At 36.9% G+C, this 27,199-nt stretch overlaps 1 protein-coding gene across 5 annotated transcripts; it reads right to left on the minus strand.

The window, feature by feature from the left end:
• Positions 1–671: 671 nt before the first annotated feature.
• Positions 672–26,958, minus strand: LOC118224544 (BMP/retinoic acid-inducible neural-specific protein 3-like). 5 transcript variants are annotated; one of them, XM_035412044.1, is made up of 9 exons: positions 26,515–26,958; positions 25,946–26,036; positions 18,463–18,752; positions 14,931–15,121; positions 13,527–13,717; positions 8,136–8,241; positions 7,588–7,824; positions 5,048–5,270; positions 672–2,148 (listed from the first exon to the last, which is right to left on the minus strand). In XM_035412044.1, exons 3-9 carry the CDS (start codon positions 18,654–18,656, stop codon positions 1,035–1,037), a joined length of 2,256 nt encoding a protein of 751 aa, XP_035267935.1. In that variant the 5' UTR covers positions 18,657–18,752; positions 25,946–26,036; positions 26,515–26,958; the 3' UTR covers positions 672–1,034. The 5 variants fall into 5 exon arrangements, with proteins under 5 accessions (XP_035267935.1, XP_035267939.1, XP_035267936.1 ...); XM_035412048.1 differs by lacking the exon at positions 25,946–26,036 and having other exon boundaries at positions 26,622–26,958; XM_035412045.1 differs by lacking the exon at positions 25,946–26,036.
• Between the last annotated feature and the right edge of the window lie 241 nt (positions 26,959–27,199).

Consider the following 27,199-nt stretch of genomic DNA (forward strand, 5'->3'; position numbering starts at 1 on the left):
AACTTTTCTGACTTTGCCTATGCTTACTGTGTGAACTAAACTGGATGTTCATGGCTACAGATAACTGATACCTAATGGGAATTGTACCTTATTGGACCTGTGTTCTGTAGTTGTTCCAACGAGCTTCAATGTGCACTTTTTGTACGTGGCTTTAGATAAAAGCATCTGCCTAGTGTAGTGCATTGTGCAGTAGCATGGGGTGATACTTCTGCACATGTAGATGGACTAAGAGCTCATTTTAATCACGAGGACAGCTACTCATCTACAAATAAAAGAAAAAAAACAGGGTGGCATTTCCCTTTAAGCAGTCCTGACTGATTAAGATTAAACTGAGCTCAAATTTGAACTCTATGTTATATTGTCTATGACTTGTCTATGATATATGTCCCATAACTTTAATTTAGCTGTGGTTTTATATCTAATGGTTTCAGGGGCGACATAGCTCAGGAGGTAAGACTGATTGTCTGGCAGTCGGAGGGTTGCCGGTTCAAACCCCGCCCTGGGCGTGTCGAAGTGTCCTTGAGCAAGACACCTAACCCCTAACTGCTCTGGCGAATGAGAGGCATCAATTGTAAAGCGCTTTGGATAAAAGCGCTATATAAATGCAGTCCATTTACCATTTCATTTGTATGTCGTTGCTGTGAACAGCCAAAATAACTCACAATAACCAATTTCACAATACATATAATATCATACTTTAATAACAATTCATCTACAAAATGTACTGACATCACTAGTCTTTCAAGTATGGAAACTGCACTGTCACTGAAGCAACAGAACTTGTAAAAACAACTTTTAAAAACAAATATACTTGTACACTGTAAGTCCCCTCTCACCTTAATTTGCTCAGAGTGCATACAAATAAACATTTTCTTTTGAACAAGTTCATATAACTGATTTCTTACATTTGTCTTTTATCTTTTTTTGGCCACAGGCAAAGAGGTTCCTCACCAGCTCAATGTATATAATAAATATTTAAATGTTTAACAGGTATCACAAATGGCCTCTTTAAGCATACTGTACTTGTGTCAGTGTTAGCTACATAGTTTAGTGGTCTCATAATCCAGAGAGTTGGGCAGGCGCCTGCTGAATGCCTGCAGAGAGGAATGGATCCGGGCTACCTCACTGGCAGTTAATTTGAGTCTGTGCCGGAGAAGGCAGGCAAAGAGGTCCAACCTCTGTGTACCTGTTGGTGAGAGGCGGTTCACCCGGTCACGGATCTCCAGCAGCTGCAGCAGTGCAGAGTCCTGGGACCCCTGTGTGTAGGGATAATCCAGCTGCAGAATGAGATCTCGAATGGCCTCAGTGTCAAAGTGCATGCTGTAGCCAAACACCTGGATGCTGTTTATTTTCATGTAGCCCAAGTTCCTGGAGGGTTCAATGATCTCCAGTGGCTCATAGTATGAGCTGTCGTTCCCGCTACTGCTCTGAGCCCTGACACGGCTCCTCAAGTAGATGTGAATGGTTTCAAAAAAGGTTTTCCACTTGTTACCTAGGGTCAAGGTCCAGTTGAAGCACTCCAGGGGAAGGTCAAGCTTAGTCGGCTGCCAGTCAGGAAAATTGTTCTCACTTACAGGTATATACCAGCTCTCTGAGTGACTTCCACCAAAAGGGTTGATGTACAATGTTAGTACTGGCTCTAGTGTGCTGTTTTTCGTTAGGCATACCTGGAGGGATATACCCAGTAACATATGTACAAGATTTGACTTGTACTTGTTGCTCTTTAAAGTGAGTAGCATGCGTTTCCTCCAGGAAGGGTCAAACCAACTGTTGAGGCGCATGTCGTTGCTAATGAAAATGGCGTGGACCTCAAGCCTCCTGTCTGCTCTTTGTAGCAGATATCTCAGCTCAAGGTCCTGCAAGTCTGTTTCAAAGCCCAGGTAGTTTTCAGTGGAGTCTGCAACCATGGGTTTGCAGGTTCCTTGGCTCAGCATGTAGCCGGAGTTGCAGCTTCCACAGCGGGTGAGGTTGTCGGGAGCACATGTACCGCAGGCCTGTGCTTCCCCTATGGAGCAGGGCATGGGACGCTGGCAGTTCTGTTCATATGCGCAGATGCAGCTGTGTGTCTCCTCAGAAAATGAACCAAGCTGGTTGTTCTCTGAGCAGTACAGTAAAGACTGGAAGTAGTTTAACCAGTATGTCCGCAGCCTAGGAAAATAATGATAAAAAACATAAAAAATTACTTTAGCTTATTATTTGTTTTGTCATAAAACATTTTATAAAAACCTGATACTTGTCAGTTGTTAGTCTGCAGACCACATAGCACATTCGTGGATTGTCTGTTCTAATAAATTGGTTTAGATGTTGGAAGATTACACCTAAAAAAAAGTTTTAATAGGAAAAGAACTCATTAAGTTAACATAAATATAGATGTATGTTTGAAAAATCAACAACAAGAAACCTGTTTGCAGTGGTTCTTGCAGCAGCTCAATGCATGTAAAAAAAATACTGTAAAATTATAGGCAGATCTGTGGCAGAATAAATGTGCGTACTTGTACTGTTCTACCTTTTATCCCTGTCGAGCTGAGGTACGTTTCCGGTCACATCATTTTTCAATTGGTAGATTTAACACATTTTTATTCATTTATTCAAGAAACAAAACAAAACAGCTGTGTTACTGAAAATACGGTGTGTTTGTGTGTGTGTGTGTGTACATGCACACACAGTGAGATCAAAAATGTTTGGGACAAATACTTATATTTAACTGTTGCTTCACTGGCTTGCTTTGAATCACCAGCTATCCCAACATGCCTTGCTGATGCGAAAAATCGGCTCTCACTGAAAATTAATGGAGGTGATTACAAATGGAGATTGTGTGGCTTCACCATGAAATCACTCAGCTCTTGCCATCACTGAAATTTATTTTAGTCAAAATCTTTTATTCTTCACTCTTTCTTTTCTTACCTTTCTTTCACCAGCATAAGCCATTGTAGGCAAATGCAGAACTGCTCATTTTGGGACATTTTTCTCTGTCATTCCTGTGGTACAGTAGTATGCTATCTGTCTTGAATAGCTCAACCGTTTTCTACTAGCTAGCTAGCTTTAGTACTATCCCTGCAGTGTCTCTGCTTTGCCCCTCTGCTCTGGCAGTGCTCTGAGTGTGCAACAAGACTGACAGGCAGATTGGGAAGCGTGGTGAAATTTGATGAGGCAGATTTCAGAGACTAGGGGCAGTCTGAGAGATCTTTTTTTTTTTCTCAGAGCTTTTCATTTTTTATTGATATCTGCTGGGATGTGGAGGAAATCTAACCAAATAGGAACAAAAGTTGTCTAAAACAAATTTACATCCTGCGCAGATTTTTTCCGTTTTTAACTGAAACGGAGACTTCGAGTAAACAACATGAACAGACTGCATGACAACTGCTAGAAATGTAAACTGATTTGTGTGCGGTCCCAGCTCAGTGTGCTCACACAAACCAACAAAGCTCTGTGTAACTGATGAGCAAGATGAGAAAAGTGGTGTCATTTCTACATGTTCAAACCAAAGTGTATAAATATTCCCTTAAATAAAAGTTGAGAATGTGCACTTTAACCATGTGAACTGTTTAATGACAAATCAAAAACTGTGGAGTACTGAGCCAATTCAAGGAAAAATACATCCAATTATGGAGCTGACTGTAATATATATATACATATATATATATATATATATATATATATATATATATTAGGGCTGTCAAAGTTAACGTGATAATAACACGTTAACGTAAATTAATTTTAACGCCACTCATTTTTTTAACGCATGTTCTGTTATGATGAACGTTTGCCCGACCCTAATGCTGCGTTCAAGACAACTCGGAAATAGTAAAAATCGAGGTCCGACTTGTAAAAAAACCAACTGAACGATCGTAGAACTCGAGGTTATAGGTCGGAAGTTCGAGCATCATTTCTGAGCTTCTGAGCTTCGGATTGGTGATGTCACATAAAGATAAATGGCGGCATTTGTAGTTTGTGGTAAGAAAGAAAAATGGTGTATTTAGGCTTTTCATGCATTTTCATTTGGGTGTGTGATTATGTGATATGCGTTAGTATCGTTTATGTTTCCCATTCATTATAGCAATATGTGAAATTTAAAAGTTACAATATCCATCTGCAACTTTCTTCGCTAGCCAGCTTAGCTAGAAAACGTTGTTTTGCTCAGAAATAAATGCTGCAAATGATATAACGAAACACCTGACAGTGATACCATATTTACATTTCAGTACTACTGCAGCCTAACTAGTTTCGCGGTTTCACTCTATTTACTCATTTAATATACTCCTTAAAAAAATAAACAGCGTTTTCTGTGGGAATCCATGTTTTCCCGAGTAAAACAGCGCAAACGCAGTTTTTCATTGTATGGGTATATTGTCCAGAAGAAGGGAGCTGCCCTGTTGTCCGACAATGTAAACAGTCTTGTCTGTTTAAACAACTGGCTCGGTGCCAAGAAATAGAAGTGTAGCCTAACTGTTGTATCCAAAGAAATGGAAGTATAGCCTAACTGCAATATCCTAGTTCGAGTCCTAGTTCTGTATTATACTCCCTTTCCACTGTTTCCTGCTCACTTTATTTATTGTTTGTTTTATTTTGTATCATCCTGTTTTGATCCCACATAGTAGAAGGGGATGTTTTTGTGAGCCTTTATTTTCCCCATGTGAGGTTGGACACAATTACATTGTGTGATTTGCTTTAGAAGTGCAAGGGATCCAGGGAATAATCTTTGAGTAATGGAAAATTTAGCTGTTGTACAATGTGTCTGTTGTTGCGATGCATTGAGGTCCATAGTTTTGTAATAATTCTTAAATAAACAGGGGATGTTTTAGTGAACCTTTATAAGCATAAAGTTGGACACACTACATTGTGTGAGTACTCATATTACTAAGTAATGTTAAATTTAGCAGGTCAAAATGCCCATCTGTTGTTGCCTGTTGGGCTTGAGTTTACCATGTTATTATTTGAGCATATTTTGTTATGCTAAATGGAGTACCTTTGAGGGTCTCTGGACAATATTTGTCATTATTTTGGGTTGTTAAATAATTTCCAATGATAAAATAAAAATGATGCTTACCTTTTCCTGGGTAATGCAATTTGTGGCTGTTTCTGACACCTCTTGCTCAGACTGAAGAGTTTGTACACCACTCGTTGAGCCCTTCCAAACAGCCCATTGATGCTGCTCTCCATCTGCCCATAGCGGCGCTGAAATACACTGTCCATTGACCACAGCTTCTGTATAGTTGAGATGTTTAGGAAATAATTTTGTGGGAGTCTGGCCAGGAACATTTTAAATTCATCTGTTGAAATTCAAAAGACATTTATTTTTTTTAACAATATAGCAGACCAACAGAACAAAACCAAATATGACTAAAAGCACATGTGAGTCAAATAAATAGGTGAGGTATTTACTTTTTTATCACACAGCTCACAGCTAAAATGAGCTACTTCCCGTTACCGTGGTAACGCCCAGCATCTAAATTTGTCAAGTGAGAAGAATACTGGATATCTTTGATGTCCCTCACTGAAGGACACATTTATGTGGAAAATATTGGCACTTAAAACATAAACTTAATTACATTCCCCAATATTTTTAAAGAAGGAAGTAATCCTTCATAATTTTACTTTCTCTGTACTGGTCACAGCAGGGTGACCCCAAGAGAAAATAATGCCAAAATATTATGCTAAGAGCTCTGTTCCATTACTTGTTACAACTGAAGTTCTAAATCTGGAGAAGGCAAGAATTTATTTTCTTTCATTTTTATACAATTTGGATTTTGAAAACTGTTGCTGATTTCCTTGTTAATGGTCTTATCTTTAAGCTTTGTGAACATCATTGATATTGAGCTTGGTGCCTGGGGGCAAAATAGGCATATTCTTGCCACTCTGTTAATTAAAGAGCAAACAAATAAGTGAACATATGCAATAAAAACTTACCTATCTATATAAATTCTGCATGCCTCCAACCAGTGACATAATGAAAAAGAGCACTTGTACCTCTTATCAGAACTAATCTATTTTATTAAAAATTTACTTAAAACGTATTCATAAATTGGTGTATAAATGGTATATGGCACACTTTTCCCTTGAAAGATGTTACCAATGTGTGAATTCCAGATTTACTTGTATGGATGCAGTAATTGAGAATATATGCGATTTAATAGGCAATAGGTGTAACAAATGAGTACAACATGTGACAAACTTACATAATTAGGTCCCAAAGAGTTTTAACAGTTAAAAAAATACATAATACAACAGCAGTCAATTACAATCAATTCCATCATTTGCAATAAAAAAAAACATCCATTATCAAAGGGTACTATACAGTTATATAAGTATACAAAGAAGAATTAGGCATTATTTAGGTCTAAATTTCCAGCTTATAATTGTGTTGCACAGTGAATTTATTAAAGAAGGTTTTATATGGTCATAAAAACCTCCACAATCCCAGAGCAACAATACCATTTAATAAGCAGCATAGGTCGCTTGTGGCCACATTCAAGATTTAGTTCTTTAGTGTTCAGCATTTTTAATTCTGCCATCTAAAATCTGTAATATAAGAGTATCCAGGTCTCCCTCCCTTCTGGAGAAACAGTTTCTATTCCAGTATCTAAGGGATGAAACTGGGTGTTTTTGTCATGGTTCTGTGGTTTGTCTGCGTTTCCCTTTTTGGGCCGCCAGATGGCGTCACTTCAGTTTTTAGTTCTGTTCCTTTACCCTGTTTAATTGTATTATTGTTTTCAATTATTCAATTATTGTTTTTTTGGTTATGTCTCGTTTTCCCTTCCCTCTCTGTGGTTTGATTGTGGATTGTGCCCTCCTGTGTCTCCTTAGTGTCTTGTCTATTTAAGTTCTTTTCTTCCCTGACTCGGATGCTGGATCCTTGTGTGTTTCTGATTGTGTTCTGCCCTGTGTATTTCCGCCTGAGAGAGCTCCCTGTGTGTTTCCGCCCACGTTCTGTTTTCCACACATTTTTCTGGATTTTCTTTGTTTTGCGTTTTGAATAATTTTTTTGAGAGTTGTGAGGCCTTTTGTTCCCTGCTTTTGTTCCTCGTTTGAAAAGTAAAGTCTTTGTTTCATTTACCGTTAGGAGTTTGAGTTTTTCCCTCACGCGTTTGTGTCCTAACCCACCATACCCATGACAGTTTTGCCTCCAAAAACCATACAGTAAGAGGATAATCAATATATTGGTGTGGATTTTAACTACAATGGCCACAATGGCTCTTTTTGTAAGTTGTCTCTTTGTCTACCTTACATTTTCCTTACAATTTTTTCCTCTAAAATCTGGCAATAGGACTTTTATTTTGAAAGAAAATACACCTTTTGTGCTACATGTAATTACTCCTTTCATAGGAATTTTTTTTTAATGCACGAGGATGTCTAAAATGTTTTATCAATACTTATTGATTTTGAAAGTTTATAAATATTGTACTGTTGTTGCACTGCACACATTTTAAAAGAATCAGGTGACCATGAAAATGTAGCTGAAGAACCTTATATGATAAGGTTAAAATGATAAGGTTCATAAAACACAAGAAATGGCCTTATGTTTATAAATCTACGGGGCAGAATTGCACATTTAATTTATCACTTGTATTTATAATTATTAGTCTTTACCTGAATCTTCAAATTCTTTATAAAGTATGCTCCAGCTCTCAGTAATCCGAAGTAAGCTTTCCTCCATTGCTTGAATATCCATATAAGGGCAGTTGCATTCTGGGAACCTGTGACTGCACTTGCACCAGCAATCATTATTTTTGCATACAAAGTCACCCTCACCATTGCAGGCAATGTAACTGAGAGCAGCTTGTACAAAGCGGGCTCTCAAGTAGTCTGGCAAAATAACCTGCAGACCTGGAAAATGAATAGAAAAACCCATGTAGTGAAACAATCTTTCAAGCATTGAAACATGCACAGTGCTGATAATGGGCATTTTAAGATACCAATACATATATGCAAACTTACACATGGATATTCTTAAGAAATACAGGCAGAAAAACTGTAAAAATGTTAGTCCTCAGGTAGTTTTATGATAAAATTGTATCTGCCCTGGTCTCTTTTAAAATGTACATTGTAAATTTAACTTTGCTTGGCAATTAAGGACTGAAATGCAAACATAAAGGCTTAAACTGCAGCGTACCATCAATACATACATACATACATACCTTGTAAATGAACTTTATTTTCAGAACTTTGTACCAGTACCGAACTAACAGAGTCAAGGTTGTCATAATTACTGCAACCAAGCGGGCCAGTTCTTGTTTCTGTTACCTGGGCAATGAAAAACAGACCATGACTCCATTATCTAAAGACCTTCATTCATAATATCCTTCATTCTTTCACCCATCTCCTTAGACATGGCTATTGATGGAGGTGGTAATTTTGTTTATATATTTATTAAATATATAGAAATATAAAAATTAAACGTTTTTTTTCTTGTGTGAAGCATCACAGAGTTGGAGCTCTTTAGATAAATTACATAATCCACATGTTATTCACCTTAATGCTTGAATGCTTGACCCACAGTATGTACAGTATGTGCGTGTGTGTGTGATATTTATCGTTTCACATACAACTTGTGTCTGTAAGCCTATTTTCAACATCACTTTTCTTTGCCAAGTATATGGCATAGGTTAGGGACATCATCAACAGTCTAAACATGGAGGGAAACAACAGCCAGTGGAATTGGAAAGAAGAAGGTACCAAAAGACATTAATCTTTGAGGAGATTTACATCGGTATGACAAACAGAGCACAGCTACCGGAGGTCTTGACTTCACTTCCAGAGAAAAACACAAATGATGTAGCTTCTTTGTTGTTTTATACTATTTCCCTGCTAAACTATGCCAGTGCATGTGATCTCAACCAATTTAAACATATGTATGGTGTCAGAATTCAACCACATTATGTACACCCTTATCGGATATGGGTCACATATAAAACAACAGGTAAGTGTGCACAGCAGCTAAGGAACAGCAGGTAAAAGTATATCAGCAGATTCCAACTGCAGAACAAATATAGCATCAGTCTGCACTGAATTTTGTAATCTTTCCTACCTTCGTTTTGACAGGTTCATTTTGTAACACACGTGCTTAATAATGATCTTCCTCAGGAAAGGTATTCAATTATCCCAACTACAACTGATTGTGTTTATTTTATCCTTGAGCTGTATGAATCAAATGTATCATCATTTCTGTATTAATGATGTTTTTTGCTCTCATAGGGAATGGTGTCGTATTTTCATCTTTCTTTATTAAAGTATGAAGCTTCTTGAGTTGATTCAAATTTATTCATTTTGTGTGCAGCACAACAAACATCCAAATTAATTATCTGATATCTTGAGTTTTCATATCAAAAGACATTGTATCTCATTCACAAAATGTTTACAATCATAATCAGAATTACAGTGCCATGAAAAGTATTTGCCCCCTAATTTCCTCTATTATTGAATATTTGTTGCACTGAATGGTTTCAGATCTTTAGACAACATGTAATATTAGATAAAGGGAACCTCCTGAGTACAAAACAAATTTTTTGATTATTATTTCATTTATTTAATTAAAAATATGTATATATATATATATATATATATATATATATATATCGCAAACACCCATATCACACGTGAAAAATTTCCCCCTTAGATGTAATAACTGGTTTTACCACATTTAGCAGCAATAACTGCAACCAAACGCCTCCTATAATTTTATATAAGCTGTTATATAAGCATATTGCTGTGGAAGAATGTTCACCCACACTTCATTATAGAACACCTTTAATTCTGACAAATTGGTTGGTTTTTTTAGTCCTGCCAAAGCATCTCTATTGGGTTCAAATCAGGAGTTTACTAGGTCACTCCAAAACTTTAATTTTGCTGCTTTTCAGCCATTCAGATTGGACTTGCTTTTTTGTTTTGGATCACTGTCTTGCTGCATAACCCAATTATGCTTCAGCTTCAGTTCACAGACAGATGACCATATATTCTCCTTAAGAATTATCTGGAACAAAGCAGAATTCATGTTTCCTTTAGTAATGTCAAATCAAATCGTCTAGGTCCCAAGGCAGCAAAGCGTCCCCACACAATCACACTACCACCACCATGCTTGACTGTTGGTATGATGTTCTTACTGTGAAATGCTGTATTTGATTTACAGCAGACAGAATGGGCCTGTGTCGTGCAAACAGTTTTGACTCATCTGTCCATAAAAAAACATCAAAAAAAAAAATCCATCAAAAGGCTTGGAGATCATCCAGGTGCTTTTTTAAAAATGTGAAATGAGCATTGATGTTTCTCTAGGTTACTAGTGGTTTCAACATTGCTACTCTCGTGAATCATATTTTTGTGAAGTCTCTCTTTTTCTGTTGAGTCATTAACGCTGACCTTAGCTGAGGCTAGAGAGGCCTGCAGTTCTGTAGATGTTATTCTGGTATCTTTTGTGACTTCCTGGATGAGTTGTCGTTGGTTGACAGTTTTGACAGGCCTACGACTCCTGGGAAGATTCTCCATGCACTGTTCCAAGTGTTCTCCATTTGAAGATAATGGCTCTGACTGTGGTTTGGTGAAATCCAAAATTCTTGGGAATTGCTTTGTAACACTTTCCAGAGTAATATATTACAACTGTTTTTTCTCATCTCTTCAGGAATTTCCTTTGATCATGAAATTGTGTGGTTGTAGAAACTTTGTGGTGACTACTTCACTCTGATGACAAGGTTCAATATGAGTGAGGTTTAGATTCAACAGGGATTGCTACAATCAAACCTGGTTGTGTTCAATCAGGTGAATCGAATTATCAATTCAATTTGGTTTGTTTGATTGAGTAACTAAAGGGGCGATGACTTCTCATATGTGATATGGGTGTTTGATGGCTTTTTTCATTCTTCGGTCATCAACTGTAGAGATCTTCCTAGGCCTACCAGACTCTCTTCAAATACTGAGCTCACCAGTGCTCTTTTTCTTTTCAATGATGTTCCAAACAGTTGATTGTAACAAGCCTATGGGTTGGTGTATGTCCGACTGACTTTTTTCTCAGCCTCATAATGGCTTCCTTGACTTCAATTAGCGCAACTCTGGTCATCATGTTGACAAACACCAATAACAGAATCCAAAGGCAATCAAAACCCAAAAATCAAGACTAGATGTGTGTACATGTAACATTTATATATGTAACGACCTGAGAAAAATCATGCTACAGTCAAGCACTGCAACTTAGGCATTGCTACGATTTCTATTATGAAGTTCCTGCACACCACCAGACAAACTGACTTTTCCTCAAAAATAAGCTACAATTTTTTATCCACAGTACATTTACCTCTGTTTATTCCATAAGCTTCGGTCAATGCTCTTGTGAAATAGCATGTGTGATTAAGAGTGGATCGCTTCTAAGCTTATATTAATACAGCTGATACAGCTACTCTCCTAACAGCAAATGGTCACACCTATCAGCATTTTCACTTTTGTTTCACATACACTTTCAAGGTGAATCCAGAAATGTCCAAAGAATAATTTTGTCTTGCTGTCTGTTTTACATTGCAGCCATGTTTCTTTCTATCCCACAGTTTTGGAACTTGTAAAGTATCTGGTGCTTTCACGTTAAGAACCCGTGCATGTGGATTCCATAACCATACATTCTGGTTACCCTTATTTGAAATTTCATGTTTAGCATGGCAGCCTGGCTCACACAAATAAAAGCAAAATTATGGAGATGCACAGCAGCCAAAGTTTAATTATAACAGGCTGGCACAGTAGCCCTTCAGAAACTCCACACCAATCCCCTTGAAAAGCACTATGTCAGCTTACTCATTTGAAGGGCATCTGACCATTCTTCCTTGCATTGTACCAAATTGCCAACAATCTCAAGTTCAGCTCCTGGGCTCTAATGGTCTTAATAGAAAGTACAGGCAGTCATTCAGTCTCTCCTGCCCTAATACTCTTTTGGTGGTTTACTGATTAATTTTAATTTAGACAACGAGTGCTACGCTGTTGTGATTGTGGCTATGCAATAAACAGCAGCGTAGTAGGCTACACATCTCACAAAAGGCTTGGCTTTTAAAAAGCTATCCAGCTTTGTAAACTTGACTAAATTTCTTAGCCAAAACCAGCCAATAATAGTTACATCATTCTTCATCAGGACATATGGGTGCATGACAAAAATGTATCCGTGACATTAGACAACAAAAACACAGGAATATTGTCCAGCAATCGTTGCATATCAGAAAAGAAAACAATACCACTACCAAAGAATGTACCGCAGATAATTTAATTAATAGTGTATGCACTTTAAGCTTTATACACCTTGGACAATTCAATACCAACAAGCATTACAATTTTGTGTGATAGCATTTCTCTTTAATCAAAACTGCATAGCCTTAAATGTACCTTAAACATCCTAAAATGTAGATTTTTTTGATAAATGTAGCATACTAATTCTTTCCTAAATTCATGGAATATTGAAAAAAGCCATTGATTGGATCAGTTAGATCAAGCATTGATCAGTTCAATGGATTTTGGATTAGAGCACCAAAATTAAACTGTAACTTGTAAAGTGGATGAAAATAGCTGAAACAACCATAAATTATCAAAGAGGGATGTATCCACTATACATCCACTAAATATTGATTCAAATTAATGTCAAAACTATAATAACACACGTTTAAAATCAGGCATAAAATCCCCCACCTCAACATATAGGATCAATAAACGTCTCCCAAACGGTCACACCCACAAGTAAACAAACACGTAGCTAAACAAGTGCATACAAATAAACCTTCAAGGTGAATGCATATCAGATCAAAAATACATTTTCAATGTACAAAAATGCCAAGTTACTCACACATACAAAGCACTGTATATAAGTCATTAATTCAAATATAGGCCCACCATTAAAAACATTGATATTAAAATTACGCCAAATTACAAGAAACAATCTACTCCCTTCTCAATCTGTTACCCCCTCTGAAAAAAGGTGGACTGTCTGCTGTCCTTAAAAAACAACAATAATAAACAGAACAATTGACTAGCTAGCTAACAACCACCTAATTATACAATATTTGGTAATAACTAGCTAGAGCTAGGTGTTTGCTAGCTAATCTAATATATGCCTTCTCATCTCAGTATTGTAAATAAACAGAGTTAGTTGAACAGACGTACAGGTAAGTAGCTAAAGTTTTCCCATTCACTACATTGGAGGTTGTTGATTTCAATGAAACACTTACCAAAACCAGAATGTGAAGTCAGTCCAGATGGGATATTATTTTCCACGGAGACACGCATTCATGAAACACTGGCTTAATTGTCACAAATTTGGTTTGTTGTTCAATTAAATTAATTCCTCTCTACACATGAGCCACAACACATCACCAATGCTTATTTAGTTCATTTTAAACTGAATGCCTGAACAATTATATGATAGGAAGCATCTGAATTCAACTTGAACATCAACAAATGCATACACAAATACACATACAAACAGGACAGAATGGTCTTTAATCTTCACATTCACCTTTGTGTTTGTTTTCACAAGGCTCAGGTAAATTGAATATAAAATTCACAAATCATACCTTGATGGCAGTGGAGGCTATCTGGAGGTGGTGCAGCTTGCGCAGCGTGCTCTCTCTGTCAATGAAGTAGGAGGCCGCCAGCTGGTGGAGCGTCTCCAATGTAACGGAAGTGCTACTGTTGGAGTAGTCACTCCCGTCTGTTTTTAAACTCAGCTTTCTTTTGTCCACAAATATAGTTAAGGCCTCTTCTCCTGTGAATGAATGTCTGTGTCAGAAATTGTGTTTCTGTGTGCATAAGGAGGAAAATCAAGCCTATCTTAAAACTGCCACATGCATATTCTTGAATTTGCATTCATTCCTCTTCAGAGAGAATTAGTAACTACGGTACATGGCCAAAAGTATGGGCATTAATATGGAGTTTGTTCGCCCTTTGCTGCTATAACAACCTCCACTCTTCTAGGAAGGCTTTATACTAGATGTTGGAGCATTGCTGCAGGGATTTTCTCCGATTCAGCCAGAAGAGCATTACTGAGGTCGGGCACTGAGCATTACTGGCTCGCAGTTGGATTTCCAATTGATCTCAAAGGTGCTGGATGGGGTTGAGGTCAGGGCCCTGTGCAGGCCAGTTAAGTTCTTCCACACCGATCTTAACAAAACCATTTCTATATGGACCTCACTGTATGTCACTCACTGTCGTGCTGAAACAGGAATGTCACTGCATTAATTTTCCTTAACTGGAACTATTGGATGGCGGTTTTATTTTAGCTTCAGGATTTAGCTTGTCAAGTGAAACTGAAATGCCTTTGACATGGTCATTTTTGGCAAAAGAAAAATTACCTTGCCACAAAACAAGTACTCTCTATTTACATGTAATTTAATAGTTAAATTACTTTATTTACTTTATTAATACATTTAGAATGAATTAATTTCAATACTTAATATTTCACAGCCTATATGTTACATATCACAGGTAAGCAATGCATTTGCAAGAAAATTGCTGATATACATTCACAGCTTGTATGTTCAGTTTGGACTACTGAAAAAATATTATTTGGAAGGGTGTGGATGAAACATCAATTGGATATGCCTCATAAAGGCACACCGATAATGGTAAACTTTCCATAACTTATAGGGAGATAAAGTGTTCAACAGTGCTGAGGTTATATCTGTTACATTTTTTAAATGTGTACAACATGATAATGGTAATGGCTGCCCACTAAAAATTATTCCTACACAATACCTACTTATTACGGTCTTTAAACTAAAGATGATGGACTGCTGATGACTCGCTGAAGAGACAAATGAGAATAACCAGGGCTTGTGAAGTTAAATTTTTAAAATTGTCTAAGCTCTGACAATTCTGACAGCAAGGCTTTTTTTTTGCAGATTGAGACATCAAAATAAATCAGGCCTCTCAGATATTCCCAATAACATTTTTTCAAAGTACATTGAAATACACTGTACCTCCAAGTGTTGCTGACAGCAAGAAATGAGTCCCATATTTTTTAATGAGGTTTTCAGTAATCAGCTGGGTGGTTGGCCGTCGTCCAAGAAGTCGTATGTTGCGGAAAAATTCTGGAGTGAGGGGTAAAGGGAAGTCCAGGAAGTCTCTCTGCTCCACAGCCAAGTTATTCACTTTCCATCTCCCAAACTCTCTATGATCAAAGGAAACATGACTACAGGTGAACAAGTGTCACTTGGTTATCTTGATCTCTGTGGAAGTGGGATAGCAAGAAATCACTGAAATGAGTGCCAGTTATTGGACAAATCCCAAACTAAAACCCATGCTTAAAGTGTCAAACTGACAGGTACTTAATAATGAATCATTCCAGCATTCAAATCATCAGCTGTAGAGCGGAACAGTTGACTTAATAATGAGAATTAAGTTTTATATCCTTATTTATAGATCAGTGTAGTCCACCAAGACATCCATACACAGCTCATTGACAATATAACTGACGCATTCCTTCAAATAATCATATTTTGCTCGTTTTTGTATGCATATCATAATTTCCAGAACTGATTCAGATAATACATCTGTAAGTCACTATATAATTAATGCTTTTGCATATAATTTAGTTCAAGCATATTCTTAATGGTGGCTCAAAATGCACAATTCAAATTGTCACCCAGGCTTTAGAAAGACATACACAAGCACATCCTCTTTCTTCCTCGCACACATACACAGACACAAATGATGTACTGAGCTCTGCCATAAAAGCTTGTCAGAAGTAATCAAAAGAGGTTCGCCAACCTTCTGTGCAAATGATGGATGGTCAGAGAGTGGCCTTTTGAAAGGGTATATATCAAATTAAATCAGGAATGATGAGGAGATCTCTTTAAACCCAGATGTTTGAGCAAATAATTTCAATTCATTTCAGCAAAAAATCCTTTTTTCTATCCAACATTTTACAGTATATGTGGCTGGACATATTTAAAAGAATCTTCTTGTCCATGTGTACCTACAAATGGGAATTTATTCTTTTTAATGAGTAAAACAGCATTGTTTTATTTAAATGTAATATCTTCAATAGCACTGGAATTTTGAAATTTTCACTTATTTGAGAAGCAAATGCAAGGTGGGCATTTTAGTAATTATGTCATGTAAGTGTAAGAAGTAAAAGAAACAGTAAGCCCCTTCTGCTATTCCCTCCTTAGCACTGAATATGACAATCAACCTTTCCTTTATCTTTAAACCGTGACTACTGTAGGTTCAGGTGATTCTCAAAAACTCGGTATGAAATCATTGGTATGGCTACTATGTAGAAAAGATTTGAAGCCACTTGTTTTTTTATTTTATTATTATTTTTACTTTTAACAGGTGAAATTATTACCAACATTACTTATTTCTTCATGCCATGAACTGTACGTTTGTTTATGCCAGGATTAGCTTGCAATTCTCCTGACCTTTGTTGTAGAAATATAATAAAACTATTTTCCTATCCATGGTCCTGTGGATTCATTCCCAAAAGCAGCTCTATTATACTGTTTAAAAATTGTCTTCAAATTATATAAGAAAGCGCATTGTTTTTATTTATATTAAATAATGCATACTCGGAAATGCTGCTCATTTAGTGAAGTTTGTATTTAAAAAGTACTGTGTGTCTTTTTTGTCCAATTCATATGGTCAAATGTGTCTAAAGAAGTATACACAATTCCATGGCTGACATTCAAGTCCGCCAGCAAGACTGTTGTTACCTCAGGTTTACATGCACCCTGGTGTCTATGGCAACTGTCTCTTGGTAATACTACGTCTGACATTTTCAGTCTTCAGGAGGCACATAGAGCCTTCATTGGGGTTTTGAAAATGATTACTCTCCAAGATTCTCCAGAGCAATTTATAAAAAAATAAATATAAAAAAACGTACTTCCCTCAGAGAGCTCATTAAAATTAGTTCAAATTCAATCAAGGAGAAAGGTGGAAAATTGAAAGAGGAAAGAGATGGTGCACTTTCATTACAGAGATGTTGCTATTACATACCACTGTGGCTAGAAGAACCACTTGTGGTAATTCATCTTCTCCATGCCATCAGGGATCATTAGACTTTATCAGAGCTAGGGAGCCAAACTCTGCATGAGGAACATTGCATATGAAAATAAAATTGTCAGTTTTAATCTTTCCAGGTTCATTTTGCTTGAAGATTATTTATTATCACCAGGGGGAATAGACTATGTCAAAGACTGAGAGGATTTGAAACAAACATGGGCAGACTGTTTGGAGTTTGGAGCATATTGTGTTCAGAGGGGATCAAAACTGACAGCGTGATATCGGTTCTTCTCTTGTCATCAGCATTGCATGGTGCCTTTCACATTTTGGCAGATGGTAATAAAATGAGGGATAGAACAAAATTAAGGGGATAAAACAGAAGCATTAAGGGGACAACACAGTAGGTGTCAAACATAAACTTACTTTTTACAAATAGTCCCTGTCAATTGTATGTAGTGCAATGAATGCAATACTGCCAATGATGAAGCCAGGAACTGTTTTTCTTTCTTTCTAAAAACTGATTCTATGCATTACCATTGTCTGTGTAATACAGCTGTTGTGTAAAACATCTGCTGTACTTGTATAAAGTATGTTGACATAAATTAAAATGGCTGGCTAAATAATCACAACCCATCAATGTGAAATGTAATAATTAAAAAAAAAAAACATATCACATCAATGATGGCCAACCTTGGTCCTGGAGTGACACACGGTGTGCTGGTTCTGTTGTTATCCAGCATTCATTGGTAACAACTTAATTGATAAGTTATTAAAACTGACTCAACTGAACTGGTTTCTTGGATCAAAACTACTTGCTAATTGGTGGACATAAAAACCTGTGGCTATCCCAGACCAGGGCTGGCCACTTGAGTATTAACTGCTAAAATGCTACTCTAATGAAGTTTCAAATTCTACAAATGATAATCTACCAAAATCAATATTTCCTTTTATTTACCCTTTAGGTGTTGGCATGTACATTACGTGCAAATTTCGGCTATTGATATATGTAAATTAGTTTATACAAAACAGGAACACGCATAAATCAGTAATCAGCACATTTTTCTAATGAAAATGGTGGAATAATATTACTGTTAATTAAGGGCTAGTCTAATCTTCAAAGGCTCATGCACAGCTTTGCAGTTTTCACTACCTCCCAAAGGATATGTTGATGAGGCCCAGTAATAGGTACTACAAACCAGAAAGCACTTTGGGTGAAACAATTAATCGTAGGACGGACACAAATTACTTAGATATTGCAGTATTAGAGAACAACGTATGCTTCATAGAAAGACAATTGCAATCAAGAGTGTACCCATTGTAAATATACCTATTCAGTATACTTTCTTTAAATTAATCACGTAATATTGAATGGATTCATTAAAATTTAATTTGAAATTTTTCCCTTATAAACACTTCTGACACACTGCTCAAAAAATCACTGCTCAACACATGCTAAATCATTGCTCAACTCATTTAAATGGTTCTCTCCCATGGATAGCTTCTACAAACCTGTATATTTTGTATCTGGTAGAGAAGCCTTGTCGGTTCCTTTCCACAAAGTCGGTGTACTCCTGAGAGTGGTGGAAGGGGCCCTTATCAGAGAGGAGCCAGTCCAGGGGCCCCCTGGCCCTTTGATCAGGGAGGCTGGCAGCAACCGCAATCCAGCAGTGGATGCTCAGTGTAAGGAACTCCCATAGAGCCATCAGTGAGAGAGAGCAGGTCAGCACTGACACTGTGCTGCTGGATGGCACCTCCACTGGGAACCGGGGATCCTCATTCTCTCCACTCCCCAGGAACACCTAGCGAAGCGAAGACACATATACACACAAACATGCATGCACACAGACATGCATGCACACATATGGGCACATGTGTGACACACACACACACACACACCAAACAGCCAATTAGGGAACTAAAGCACTGTTCCTTTCAAACCTTGAGATCTACTTCAGAACCATAGGGAGATCTTTTCCACACAGTAGGGAAAATTCTAATTATTTTTTCATGTATAGTTACAGCTTATGAGAGCCATCATTGACTCATTGCCTGTTTCACAACTCATGGCAAAAGCTGTTAAAATATATGTTCTTATAGTATTTGTGTTAAAATTCTGAACACGTCCGGCATACTCCAAACACTCTAAAAAAGTCCCATGAGCAAAATGAGGAATATATAGAGCCAGTAGCATACAGTGTAGCCCACTGATTCTGTGCTTAACAAGTCCTGTTCCTCTAAACTGTCAGGAATTATGAATCCCCCAGTAGACCTATATGTACCTTCCATAAAAATCAGGTAGATAAGCTTTGCAATTTATGTGTCAGGAATCTGAATAATAGCAACACTTCTCTCAACACTCAAGAGACAATTGGACATTTCAGGGTAATGTGGCGCATTCCTATTCAGCCTGTCAGAAATATTGTTCATACTGTTTTCCACATCCTTCCAAAAAGTTGTCAATCCCTTCTGGTAGCCACATCTAGAGCATATGTTTCAAAACATCCTATCAATGTATTATGATTACAAGCTGTCAAGTACATTGTAATCTCTCCAAGTGTGTATGTTGATAATGACAACCATTATTTCAATCCATTACAAAAGTAAGGGTGGGAGGGAGGGGGACATTGTCTTTTATTTAAAATATAAATATAGTAAAGTACAAAATACACTGGTCCAAATAAGTGGTTTGGGGAGGATATTCCAGTCCCTAGATTCATTTAACATTTATTGGAGGAATATAGTGTAATTTATGCAAGACTTGGATTGCATGACCCACCACATGTGGTTCAAGTGGGTAGACAAGTCTGCACTGCTTCTTATATGTAATATGCAGATAAGCAGATACGGTAAGTGAAAACACAAGCCCACTCTCAGAACAATGTATTTTGCTGTGATTACACCAGGTTTAAAAGTCTGGGTTTTTCTGCATGACGTGTAATTCTTCACTAGAGACATCCACACACACTCCTGCATATCAATGAGTCCGGGCTTCAGTACAGGACTTATTGCTCAGCAGGAAACCAACAGCGAATCACAGTTCCTCACAGTGGTGTTCTGTACAGAATGATGAAGAGACTACACATCTGAACAATCACATACATCCCTGTGGACAATCTCACAATACTCAAGGGAACTAATTTCAGATTTATATATACAGTGTTGGTGTATATATATATATATATATATATATATATATATATATATATATATATAGGTATAAGAGCGCTTTCAGCATATAGTCATGATACTAGGCTTTTCATTGACTTTGGGACACAGCTGTGCCAATGAAAATCAAGAAAGCCATTATGAGGCTGAGAAATAAAAAAAATACATTCCGCAATATAGGCCAAATCTTAGGCTTACAAAAGTCAACTGCTTGGAACATCATTACGAAGAAAGACAGCACTGATAAGCTCAGTAATCACAAAGGTCCTGGAAAGCCAAGGAAGACCTCTATAGTTGATGACCAAACAATTCTCACCATAATGAAGAAAAAAACCCAAACACCCGTCCAACAGGTCAGAGACATTCAGATATAGATGTGTCAGTGTCTACTGTCTACAGAAAAAATGCATAACTACAGAGGTTACACTGTGAAATCCAAATCAATAGTTGGCCACAAAAACATGACCTATGGCCAGGTTACGGTTAACTAAGAAGTACTTAAAAAAGCCTGCAGAGATCGACTTGTATCTGAGTGATGGCAAGAGCGAAGTACAAAGGCAAAATGGAACTGACCAAGATCTAAAGCACCCCCCTCATCTGTGAAATGGGTCAGGGGTTGTTATGCTCTGGGCATGTATGGCTGTTACAGGTACTGGCTCACTTGCCGTCGTTGATGATGGTAGCAGCAGAATGAATTCTGAAGTGTGCATAAGTATCTCATCTTCTCAATGTTAAGCAAATGCCTCCTATCACACTGGGTGGTATTCATCCTACAGTGAGACAATGATCCCAAACATACTGCTGAAGCAACAAAGGAGTTTTTCAAAGCCAAAAACTGGAAGATTATTGACTGGCCAAGTCATTCACCAATCTGAATCCAATTAAACATGCATTTCATATGCTGAAGAGACCACTTAAGGTAACTAACCTGCAAAACAAGCAGGGGCTGAAGATAGCTAGAGTACAGGCCTGGCAGTGCATCACCAGAGAAGACATTCGGGTGATGTCTCTAGGTCACAGGCTTTAAGCAGTCATTGCATACAAAGGATAAGCAACAAAGTACTAAACATGACTACTTTCATTTACATAACATTAAAATGTCCCAAACATTATGGTGTCCTGAAATATGAGGCTATGTATAAAACAGAGTTGTAACTTATACATGGTGAAACCAAAGTGTATAAAAATACAATTAAAGCCGAGAATGTGCACATTAACCACATGTGAATTGTAGAGTACAGAGCCAAATCAAGAAAAAAATATGCCTTTCTCATTAAATAATTACAAGCATGTCATTAATTTTCGCGACAAAATTATTTAGGCAGTTAGTATGCATTTATTATTCTTACTGAGCTGTGTTATCTTTGTGTGAGATATATTGGGAACAACAGCCTGAACCATGAAGATAATAATTCACCTAATAATATTGTATTGCAACGTACATGAATTTGAAAGTAAAATGAAATGCCTGGACAAATGACTTTTTACTTTCAAGAAGAATAAAAACGTTGTAAGAATATTAAGAATAAATAAGCTGTATTATGATGCCAACAAGACATTCAGCCCATTTAGCCTTCTAATTTGCCTACAGTCCACACTAGAGTTCCCCCGCACTGTATCAAGCCTAGAAATAAATACCCGAGTGATGTCTGCTTCTCCTACTTGACAAGCTGTTCCATTCATCCTTTCCAACTTATTGTGTCAAAACATGCTTTCTGATTTCACCTTTAAGGATTTTACGCCTATACGGTCTATTTCTGTTGACAGAAAAAAGTATTATGCAGTTCACCTTGTTAACTGCTTTTATAAATAAAATAATATTAATCACACCCACCAGTAATCTTGTTTTTTTCAGAACCTGAGGTTAAGGACCTCAAGACTTTCTATATACATCTAAATGTGGGCAAAACCCAGTGACCGAATAAACATACACTCCGTTGCACATTAACTTATTTTTGATTGCACAGGATAATAATAGAAATACAAATAATTGTACACTTATCTGTACATCACAAAAATTAAAATTGTGTCTAGAAGCATTTTTATTCTTCTCAAAATAGCCTAAATGTTGTTTTCTGCCAGGATTTAGGGATTTAAGGATTTACTTGGACACCCTGACAGGTTTTACAGAAGTAGTAAATTAATTATTTTATTAAGTAAAGTCATTAAATTAAAGTTAAGCTTTCTTTTTTATGTACAGCTTTACTTATGCTATTTCCAGCCGTAATCCATTTGAATGGGCAGTGATTTTCATTGGAATTTCAACAGGTTCTTTCAAGCTCTGCACCAACCATCCCTGGAAACCAAACACAAATTAGGAATTCAGAAACTGATGAACTTCACATCCTGCATTCAGTGCTGAGAAATGAAATTATTGGCCCTAATTAACCTTGTTGGCTTTTACTTTGCGACATTCAACACCTTTTAGATGTTGCTGCTGGTAAAATGTTGTGTTGTGAAATGACAAGCCTGTGCATGCTTATTATTTAAATACTTCATGTCTCAAAAATGCCTTTTTTATGTGACAGAAGGAGAATTTGTACCATCATGCACAATGTATGAAAGCAAACACAATGTGTGAAAGCATTTTCAATTAGACAACACGGCTAAAGTGAGTGCAAAGTTGCACAGTTACTCTGTGTCTCATTTTATGAAATATATATTTTAATCACTGACACATTATTGAAGAAATTAATAAAAAATATACTCATGAAAGTTTCCTTGTCTATCTTGTCACATGAACATATTCAGTGAGTCAACTGACTGATACAATTTTGATAATATGCTATTATTTGCTCAGTATCAATATATAAGCTTGGTTCTATAGTTCTTAATAAATTCACTTAAAAAGGTACATGCAGGGTGTTATTAATATAGAACAGTTCACACATACAATCAAGAAATTACACCTGTTGACAAGTACATTGACATCAATATTAGTCCTAAAGGCCACATCCAGGTGTAGTTCTTACACCTGGTTGTTTTTGATATTGCTTTATGTACAGCTGTTTTTGTGCTGACTAAATTATTGACAAAAATTATTATGTCAAATGGAAAAACAACACAACACAAAAAACTGTCAATCCTGGAAATAAATTGCTTTAATTATTGTCATTGAGCTTTTAAAACTCTCCAGCTTACTTGTACATTTTTGGCTACATATCAAATAGTGGAGTCCAGGAAAAGGCACATATAAATTTTAAAGTGGCCTTTGGTAAAGGACTGAGCAGACAAAGGCCTTACAAGCAAGCCTCGAGGTTCCCTTTCAATGAGGAACATTATTCTTGGTATATGAGGCACAATAAATATGTCTGATGAAACTAAAGTAAAAAAAAAAAAAAAAAAAAGCACCGCACCTCTGCTGGAATTGTATGATTCCTGACACAATCATAAGACATATTTATAGCATTGTATGTGCTGAATTGGCTGTTATTTGATAACAGTGGATTTTCATGAATGATTCTCATGTATTACAGCAGAAACAAATAAAAACTGCATTCACTTTTCATTAATTCAATGCCAAATAAACCAGTGAACACATTTTGTAGGCACTGATACATTTCTAATGTTTTTAATAAGGCTTTTTCGTCATGTTGAAAGGTTCTGTGCTGCTGTCAGAATGGTGTACAAGACCATCTCTTGCAGCACATTATTCAATCACTGAGCATTCCTGCAGGCGTCTTTGTTCTAATACTCTAATAAGTCAACCACTCTATCTGCATACTGTTTGATTCTTGCATGTGTCATACAGATCTCTAGAACAAGGGCAGCTTCAGAGATGTCTGTTTTCTTATTATCATAAAATAACAGAGATGTCACAAGAGATGGATACTCTGCATAAAAGGCTTATTAATGCCATAGCCACATCCATGTTGCACCAAATATTTTCTCAACTGGAATTTTTCTTCACAATAATTGCTTCAGGGTTTTATGAATGAGTCGTAAATTTGTGGACTTCTCAGAAGCCATTTTACCTAATGATAAGATGTTTTATCAGTTTACTTGAGCACAGTGCATACCTGTACAAGGCAGTATTTCTGTCATTGGTTTTACCTAATCTAATATCACCATTTTACATAGGCAAGTTATATTTAGAGGATTTTCAAGTGCAAATGAGAGCCTTCAGCTATACTGTACTATTACCTCCACATTTCATAATCAGAGTTCATAAATGATAGCTTGGTGATGGGAGAAACCTGCTGTGGTTAGCTCTGACGAAGGACAGCAGGGGAGCCACACTGCAGTGGTCCACTACAGCTCTTCTTCAGGAATTCTTTGAAAGGACTGATGCATAATTCTGTCGCAGGAATATTAGTTGTGCAGTTCAAGAGTTCCAAACACAGCATTATCAAAGCAAAAATATTTATTGATTTATTTATTTGTTTATGTGGGGGAGCACCTAATTCACACATGTATGCCAAAAGCAAGCTATCTCTCTTGTAAAATCATTTACAGCTGTGTCATTATGACCATGCTAATGAATAAAATACATACTTGTTAATGTCTGAAATGTTGCCGTGGCAAGAGTAAATAAATAGGTCAAATAAACAGGCAAACCTAAAATAAGTTTGAGTTTGTAAGACTGATCTAGAAAACAAGCCTCAATTAGGTTTCAACTAAGGTTTAATGCTGGGTGGTATGCAATTATAAGACAAAAAATAAATACATCACATAATGCTAATGAACAAACTGTATGCTGTTTGCAGACAAAATTACAATTAGTTTGATCACATTTAACTATCATTGTATATGAACCTGAGATTCTCAGACCTGACATAAGTAAGGTTATAACTGACAATGGAGCAATTCACTATTAGCAAAGCTAGCTTTGTCTCTTTAAGATATGGCACAAACCCTCTTATTTCATGGCCCTTCATAATGGATATAGTGGATACTGCACAGCGGCCTGGTGGAGAGTAATAAACAGGAACATCACTGAAAAATCCTCTCAGGGGTTTGGCTGTGTTGCTTTGAGGCCTGGTGAGAATGGCTAAGAGACAATTCCCTGCAGTTCTGTTTTCTGCTTCTGTGCTGTTACCACCCCAATTGAACTTATACACAAATTAAAATCACCCCCCCCCCCCCAACCCTAACCCTAACCCTAACCCCCCCCCCCCCCCCCCAATAATAATAATAATAATAATAATAAATAAATAAATATTTACACTCAGTTCAGTTTCAAACCAAACTTGTGTAGTGAACACTAAATTCTTGATTTCCTCAAAAATCTGAAGAGTATGGAATATATGCTTCACAATATTTCCTCTTAATCATCTCACTTAATCACGGTATGCATTTTAATCAGTAATTAAGTTGTCACGTGGTGAGATATAACTGTGTGAACCAATATAAAGTATACTTGGACTGCAAGTTTGATTTCTCTGCGGTCACAAAATCACCAAAATTACAAACTCTAAAACTACATCACCAAAAAGCCATATGTCTTAAAATTCACAGATGACACTACAGGGACCATAACTAAACAGTCGCAGCAGAAGTGTAAAGCTCGCATCTAAACAAGAACATAGGCTACATGATGGAATTTCAAACTGTGAGTGCAAACATGCATGTGACCTATATAAGCCTATTTTATAGCCTATTTAGAACCACAAATTCAATTGTACAGCTTGTCATTCTCGGAATAACTGTCTCTACAGGTATAACCACGAGCTAATGCTGAATTATATGCCCTTTGGTATTCAGTAAATTGGACCAGATCTTTTTACCACTGAATACGGGGCATCGCTCCCCGGAACTGGGGTATTACTAGGCAGACGATAAATATAGTGTTGTATCTAATTGCCATAAGAAACATATCACAACTTACCACCAATCATGTTATCGCGTGGGTTGCTGTAGCATGAACAGCAAGCATAGTTTTGATGATAGTGTCCCATTATCTTACGCATCCAGTTGAACTTATCCAGAAACGAATATCAAAAATAGAAAATTCGTTTTATCTAGCTGACCTTAAAACAATAACAACTGCCAAAACTAAACATTCATTAAACTCCATCCAAATAAAATCGCTGAAAGCCGGCACCGCGCAAACACATTTCTCTATATTTCTCTATTCCACCCAGTGACTTGTGGAAAAAAAATCTCTGTGTAATGAAATAACAAGGTTATCCATGTATAATATCCGTCCGGATGCAGAACGCGTTGACCTTTTTAGACATACTCTTTATCTAATAAAATGATCCATACAGACAGAAAAAAGCAACGCGTTTACAATACATCTTTGGAATACACGCGCTTCTTTACGAAAAGGAAAGCGAGATCACCAAAAAAACATAACCAACCAGCATCGAAATGCTATTTAGTCATGCAACGCGGCATGCAAAAAGTGCATTTTCACGCTGGTTAAATATTCTTTTATAAAGTCAGCAATACCACCTAGCTCCGTTGACCCTTCTTCTCCGCATCCCCGTCTGTGCCAGTTGAGGAGCTAGATCTCAAGAAAAGGGTCAGGCAGACTCCGGCGTCTTGCTTTCATATCTTACCCACTCACATAGTCACATGCGTAAAATTCGAACAGCTCCCTGTAATTGCATTTTGGAGCATATCCTTCATTCATTTCCGCAAGACCACTCTTACTCTTTTCCAAAGAAGACGCGATGGTTACGCTATTTCTAAATAAGCAACTGAAAATTATGAAATCACTCGCTAACATAGGGGGGGTACTTGAGGATGCACATTTACTTGAGTACGCATATTCATTTCAAGGTCTTCAAATAGAATATTTTCGGTTTAGATTTCAATTGACGTTTGCTCATTCATGTATGTTGCCTAAAATAATACAACAGACCTTGTGTTGAATATGACCGCATTGATGTATTAAGATTTGCACATGATATCTAATATTAAGATGTTCAGATTTGTGTTAGACATCCACATTATTATCTGGACGTAGTCTTCCACTTGCATATTGATTGTCGCGTTTTCATGTCATCAGCATTTCCCGAGGTGTTAAAGCATTGCATTTTGTTAGATTCAGACATAAAGATAACATACATCTTTTACTGAAAAACATTTTAACAGTGTAGAATCTTATTGTGTATGGTGTGAATCCATCATTGTA

The sequence above is a fragment of the Anguilla anguilla genome, chromosome 4, assembly GCF_013347855.1.
Source record: "Anguilla anguilla isolate fAngAng1 chromosome 4, fAngAng1.pri, whole genome shotgun sequence".
NCBI lineage: Eukaryota > Metazoa > Chordata > Actinopteri > Anguilliformes > Anguillidae > Anguilla > Anguilla anguilla.

Bases quoted from the DNA above. Each gene is read 5' to 3' on its own strand.
- LOC118224544 (XM_035412048.1), bottom strand. From the start codon at position 18,656: ATGGCTCTATGGGAGTTCCTTACACTGAGCATCCACTGCTGGATTGCG. The intron at 15,122-18,462 runs GTTTGTAGAAGC...CTTTGATCATAG, and splicing joins ACCAGATACAAAATATACAG to AGAGTTTGGGAGATGGAAAG. The intron at 13,718-14,930 runs GTACAGTGTATT...ATTCATTCACAG, and splicing joins GCTGTCAGCAACACTTGGAG to GAGAAGAGGCCTTAACTATA.